This window comes from Leptodactylus fuscus, chromosome 5 (genome assembly GCF_031893055.1).
Source record: "Leptodactylus fuscus isolate aLepFus1 chromosome 5, aLepFus1.hap2, whole genome shotgun sequence".
Lineage (NCBI taxonomy): Eukaryota > Metazoa > Chordata > Amphibia > Anura > Leptodactylidae > Leptodactylus > Leptodactylus fuscus.
This window is the reverse complement of record NC_134269.1, coordinates 93,568,571-93,575,733: the sequence shown is the minus strand read 5'-3', so window position 1 is coordinate 93,575,733 and position 7,163 is coordinate 93,568,571. Positions and strand designations below refer to the sequence as shown.

Genomic DNA, 7,163 nt, shown 5'->3' with positions numbered 1-7,163 from the left:
CAAGAATCTATCTATCTATCTATCTATCTATCTATCTATCTATCTATCTATCTATCTATCTATCTATCTATCTATCTATCTATCTATCTATCTATCTATCTATCCATTCATCCATCCATCCATCCACCCATCCATTGCATTATATTGGCCTGTTAAGCTCTCTGTTATTTTATACCATATAAATATTTCCCATTATCATAGATCGTCTAAAGATATGCACATCATACAGTAGTGATTAAGGCACACATATACTTTGTGTCAGACATCATACACATTCCTTCAGGCCATTATTTCTGTCTCATTGTGACAGTCTGCATTGCACACTGCCAGAAGATGTGAGTATACAAAAGATCCTGTTTTTCAGATTTGTTTTATGTTTTTAGTCTTGTCTATGTATAGCTGCTTTTCTTATTAGATATGACTTAGAAATAATTCAGTAACTTCATAACAATACTTCCTGTGAGACCTGTAACGTTTGTTAGTGCATTGCACTAAAATTCCATTTGTTGATAGGTTAACTTATATCCTTACATGTAATATATTTTTATATGCAATGTGTGCTATTATTTTTTCATTCATTTACTGTATATATCAATTTCATGTGTCATTTTATATATATTTTACTGGAGCAGTATATGTCTGGCTACATTGAGTATATACTTACCATAAGCTCATGCCCAATTTTGTATAGTCAATAAAAATAAGATAGCTATTGTATAGCAGGCCATTTTACCTTTTCTTACGATTGTTTGTTCTTTTCCTTGTATTACCTGTACTACCTATTTCTCATTGTTTGTTTCTAAATATATTTGTGTTTTCTCTATAGGGAGTATTAAACCTCTTACTGCTCCATCCCAGCATGCCAGTGCATGTGATGACAGCTCTGCTGCAACCGGGGGTATCGGACCCCCAACCCTGAGGCAGTGGCTAGGTGTTATACCTCCTCAACACAAATGGTAAGATTGATATTTAATCCTTGCCTCACAATCACTTTGAAACCTTGAAGACAGCTGGATTTATTTCTGAGATTTAAAGGGAGTCTGTCACCAGAGTCCAGTGTATCAACCCAGCCCCATAAATGGGTTATCGTCACCTGAAACAAATGGTTTAGTCCCCTTGGGAATTGGTGCCTCCACTGCTGAAATATCACCATTGTCAATATGCATTGCTCTTTGGAGCAATGAGGGCATTACTTATTTGCCACAACAGTAAACCCCTCATTGCTGTAAAGAGCTCATTTGCGTGCCGATAAAAATGGCAATATCTTGGCAATGTAGGCACTGATTCACAAAGGGACAACACTTAAATCTGTTGATTCAGATGACCCTAACCTATCAATCTGTGTGACTAGATCAATATGCTGGCTTCAGATGACAGACTCCCTTTAAGAATCATTTATTGATTTCTTTATCTGGTAGAACTGGAGTCTTCTGGGCAACCTTAGGCTGAATAAGGCCTTATAAGGTCTTTCAATAACAAAATGCAGGTTTTTAATTATGTTACTAAATTGTATCATCAATTTTAATGGGAGTGAATGAAAACTTTTAACAGACCTCTTCATTACCTTTTTTTAATGACTAAACACAAATACAAAAAACCAGCAAATGTGGTAAATGTATCACACACATCTGATTTATACGTGGCACACTTGTCTCTACACTATCATTTTTATGTGTTTTTGTTAACCCCTTCCCGACATGCGCCGTAATAGTACGACGCTGCAGGGAAGGGCTTCCCGCAAACCACCGTACTATTACTGCGGATGCATGGTGCGCACACAGAAACTGTGTGCACACCATGCACAGCGGGTGTCAGCCGTAATACACGGCTGACAATGCCCCATAACACCCGCGGTCGGAACCGGGTCCGATCGCAGGTGTTAATCCCTGAGATGCCGGCGGTCAACGTGACCACCGGCACCTCCGGGGTTTCAACACAATATGGTGGCGATCGGCACCCCCCGCGCCGGTTTCGGGGGGTGCCGGTGTTCGTAGGGGGCAGCCCGGGGTCTGATCAGTGACCCCGGGTCTGCCCCATCACTTACCCCGTCCTCGCACCTGGCTGATCCTGCCGTAAATGAAGCTGTCAGCCTGTGCGTCTACACAGGCTGACAGCTTCCTATACACTGCAATACACGTGTATTGCAGCGTATCTCTATTGAAGCAGTGATCAGCCGATCACTGCTTCAATCCCCCATGGGGACAGAAAAAAAAAGTGGAAAAAAAGTAAAAATAAAAAAGTTTAAAATAAATTAAAATAAATAAAGCCCCAAAAATCCTTTTTTCCCCATATAAAATGTTTTATTATGTAAAATAAAGAAAAAGAGAAAAAAACATTACATATTTGGTATCGCCGCATCCGTAATAACCTGAACAATAAAATTAAAACATTATTTAACCCGAACGGCGTAAAAAAAACGTAGAAAACCGCACAAAATAATGATTATTCACCACCTTTCCCCTTACAAAATGTTCAATAAAAAGTAATCAAATGGTCAGATGAAAACCAAAATGGTACCAATAAAAAGAAGAGGTCTTCCCGCAAAAAATAAGCCCTCAACCAGCTCTGTCTAGCGAAAAATAAAAACGTTATACCTTTCAGAAGATGGCGATGCAAAAATAGTAGATTTTTTTCCCTAAATTGAATCTTATTCTGCACAAATAGAAACGCATTAAAAAATCATATAAATGAGGTATCCCCGTAACCGTACCGACCCGCAAAATAAAGGTAACACGTTACTTATGCTGTACGCTGCACGGGAAAAAAAATAAATGCTAAAAAGTAATGCCAGAATTGATGTTTCCTTTTACATCCCACCCAGAAAGAGTTAATAAAATGTAGTCAATAAGTTTCAGGCCCCAAAATGGTGGCATTGAAAAGTACATCTAATACCGCAAACACCAAGCCCTCATATGGCCACATTGCCAGAAAATAAAAATAAAAATCTAGCTTGTACAATGTGAAGACAAAAACCCCAAAAGTCGCCAAATCATTAGGACATAAGTGGCTGCGACTAGAAGGAAATGTATAAGCTGTGCGAGCGTTTTCAGGGGACCCCCCATATTTAGAGCTTATGAGAGATAATACACCAGCGCTGACCCCCAAGAATGCCCCTCTTCCCCATCCGTGTCATAGGAGCTAGTGGGAAAATAGAATGGGATTTGGTGTACCCAATTTACTCCGCACAGCTTACATATTTACTTTGGGGTTACTAATGCTCACTACATCACTTGATAAATTCTTTGAGGGGTGTGGTTTTCAAAATGGGGTCACTTTCTAGAGGTTTCCACTGTTTTGACACCTCAAGGGCTTTGTAAAAGCGACATGGTGCCTGAAACTGATCTCAGCCAGATCTGCCCTCTAAAAGCTCTTTGGCGCGCCTTCCCTTCTGCGTCTCGCTGTGCGTCCATATATTAGTTTACACCCACAAGTGGGGTACTATGGTAGTCGGGAGAACTTGCATAACAAATTGTGGGATGCGTTTTCTCCTTTAACCCCTTGTGAATGTGAAAATTCTAGGGCTAAACGAAAATATTAGTAAAATAAAATCAAATTTGAAAATTTCACCTCCATTTTGTATTAATTCCTGTTAAGCACTTATAGGGTTAAATTACTAGGTATATGTTGTTTTGGCTTATTTAAGGGGTACAGTTTTGAAAATGGGGTGATTTATGGGGGGGTTTAATACAAGGGTCTTTCAAAACCCCTTCATAACTGGATTAGTCCCTTTAAAAAATGGGTTTTGGAAATTTCTTGAAAATTTTGAATATTGTTGTTTCACTTGTAAACCTTATAATGTCCGTAAAAAATAAAAGGGTGACTAAAGTTTGATGCCGACATAAAGCAGAGATCTGGGACATGAGGTTTAGGATATAATTTTGGCGGTCTGACTTTCTGTATGTAATGCACATCATTTCAAACTTTATAAAATGCATATTTTTCAAAATTTCCACCAAATTTCCTATTTTTCATAATTAAACACAAAACATATCAACCAAAATTTACCACTAACATGAAGTACAATGTGTTACGAAAAAACAATCTCAAAATTACTTTGGTAAGTTAAAGCGTTCCAAAGTTATTGCCACATAAAGTGACACATGTCCGTTTTGAAAAATCGAGCTTGGTCAGGAAGTCAAAAAGTGGGGGTTAAAGTACTGTATATACTCGAGTATAAGCCGACCCGAATATGAGCAGAGACCCCTAATTTTACCACAAAAAACTGGGAAAACTTATTAACTCGAGTATAAGCCGAGGGGGGGAAATCCACCATTGCAGATAAAAAGTCTGGTCATGTGCATTACAGCTTAGTAACTCCATGGGGATCATAGTAATAGCAGTTAACCCCATCATGTCTCTCACATTAACCCCCTGTGTGCCTCACATAAGAGTTACTGATATGTGGGACATATGGAGGTAATAATTAGGTATCTTCATAATTAAGGTCCTTCATTAGTACCCTCATGTGTTTCACATATTAGTAACCCTTATATGGGGCACACTGGGGTTAATGAGGGACATGATGGGGTTAACTGTTATTAATGTGAGGCACATGGAGTTACTGAAACTAAATTTCTTAACCCCAAATGCCTGACATCAATAGGCAGAGTAACTAAAGGAAGGTACCTGTGTGTTTCACTTTACTGTAGCTTCCTCTCCTCCATACAACAGATGTCTTCCATAAGACACATTGAATCCTGGCCACTCATCTGCAGGGTAGATGCTAAATCCTAGTGGGGTAAAGGACCTCTGATGACGTCATCACCATGTGATCGGACTGTGGTGCGGGCGGAGCTACTAGGATTTAGACTCAACCTTATCTACAGATGTTACATACCAGGACCTTTGATGACATCACAGTCACGTGACCTTATGACAAGCCAATCACAGAGCAGTAGCACTAAAGGACCTCCCCTTTCCAGGTCCTTCCAGTTTTCTGTGCTCCGTGGACCCCGACTCGTGTATAAGCCGAGGAGAGCTTTTTCAGCATGAAAAATGTGCTGAAATAGTCAGCTTATACTCGAGTATATACGGTAATGAAAATACATATAAAAAGTGGTATTGTATAAATTCACTTTATGCTTCAGCATATTACACAGAACCAGGAATCACCTCAGCATATCACACAGAAGGAGACCTACACTGGGACTAGTAAAATATACATGATACTGTATTTGAGTCACTCCAACCCACACACTTATCCATAGTGGGCCCTGACTCTTTCTTAGTCCCGAGGTAACATGCTAATTTCCAAGTTCAAGATGACCCCATCATTTTTGGTTATCAGTATGGAATATTTCTAAATATTGATCCCCAGCATGACTTTTGTCTCATTTCTGGTGACCAACATTGGCTCTCCCTTTCAATCCTGATCCCCAGCCAGGTACTCTTAAAATCATGGTCCTCATCATGTTCCTCTCTCGTTCTTGGTCCCAAGCTTCATATCCCTTTAAATCTCGCTCCTCAACATGGACTCCATCTCTCATTTCTGGTTTCTAGCATGGTTTCCCTCTCATTCCTAGACCACCACATAGCTCCCCTTTCAATTTTCTTCCCTTCATTACTAATCTTAGCCATAATTCCAGAGATTTCAAAAGTCAAACATGAACATTAAAGCCCACATTGGAAACTACCAAAAATTCCCAATTTGGTGTGGGGTATGCATAAAACGTGTCCCTCTTGTGGAATATTTCCCGAAAAATTGTTCTTAAAAAATTGGAACTATTGGCATGTATGCCCGGAACACCAATGGGAGATTGCCTTGACTATGACATGGTTTCTCTGCTATAGTGTGATGCTGGTGACTTTTCTCTCATGATGTCCCTTACAAGTCTTTTGCTCTTGCTTGCTACAGTCCAGTAATGCAGCACAACACAAAACTGCATAAAATGTTGGTCTCACAGTATGTGTAAATCCAATGTGTGGTCCTTTCAAAGGGGTTACCATTGAAATTTACTTTAAAAAGTGGTCAATTGTTGGATAATGGGGTGGCCTGCTTAAAGAGCGTTAGCTTCCATAGAGTGTAATTGTAAAAAAAAAAAAAAAATCGAGCTATTAGGTGTACCCTACATTTTCAGCTGTATTTTGTTTAAATATTATTAAAAAAGCACAGTTTTTTAGGCATGAAGTGTCAGGCTGTACTCTCACACATATACAGTATATGTGTAAGTATGTATGTATATTTATTTATTTATTTATTTTTTAAAAAATGTATGTGTACCAACCATGCACTACAGAGATGGTGTGGATTAAGCCTGTTTCAATACATTAAAGCAAAGTCAACCAAATAAATTTATAATGATTGAATTACTAACTGTATGCTAACATTTTACACTTTTACTCATTTAAGCATACTTTCAGTTATAAACAACTTTGCATAAATGAACTGTGTATATGAATTTAAGACACTCAGTAATATATCTCATTAAGGATATTTGTTCCTTTTACCAGTTATTAAGCTGTTCTCCTTCTCCTTATCTTTAACCACTTCAGTACCGGGCCAATTTCTGGTTCCAGGACCAGACACATTATAGGTTTTTTATGTATGTGTGGTTTTGAGGGCTGTAACATTTTTCTCATATGTCCCATTCAATTAATTTCTAGATCTTTTTTTGGGGACACATAGGGCTTTTTTTATGTTGTTTTTATTTTCACATGTGTTTTAATTTTCTTTATATTTGGGAAAATATAAACAAAATAGGAGGGAAATTGTGTCTGTTTTTCACTTTTCTTTTTTTTAATTTTAATAACACAAAGTGCTACTGAAAAACTTTATAAAATAGTTTTATCTCTCTGTTACGGTAATTTTTATTTTGTATGGTGTTGTCGGGGGTGGGGCTATAACCTGTAATAACGGTGTTTTACTGGTGTATTATTTTAGTTGTTTTTAATTATTTTATTTACATTTTATTCTAAACTTTTCTATTTTTTTTTTTTTTTTTTTTTTTTTTTTTTTTTGAGATTGTGTCCCCATAAGGTCATAACAGACCTTTAGGGACATCTGATTACTTTTTTTTTTGGATTAGAGACTGATTTTCCTTGCAACTGGGGCTGGTACGTTTAGCCTCAGTTGCAGAAGAAATACAGCCTCCAGCAGCTCTTAGAAGAGGCTGAGCCCGGTGGATCACGTGACTGCTGGGTCAGAGGGTGGCCGCATCATGGCG

At 38.2% G+C, this 7,163-nt stretch overlaps 1 protein-coding gene across 3 annotated transcripts in view; it reads left to right on the top strand.

Annotated features, from left to right (window-relative positions):
* The first annotated feature begins 214 nt into the window (after window positions 1-214).
* PARP6 (poly(ADP-ribose) polymerase family member 6) overlaps window positions 215-7,163 on the top strand; it is a 45,774-nt gene continuing 38,825 nt past the window's right edge. For all 3 annotated transcript variants that reach the window (XM_075273644.1, XM_075273643.1, XM_075273642.1), the window contains exons 1-2: window positions 215-335; window positions 827-956. In XM_075273644.1, coding sequence (XP_075129745.1) covers window positions 954-956 — 3 coding nt within the window. In that variant the 5' untranslated portion in view covers window positions 215-335; window positions 827-953. The remainder of the gene's footprint in view (window positions 336-826; window positions 957-7,163) is intronic.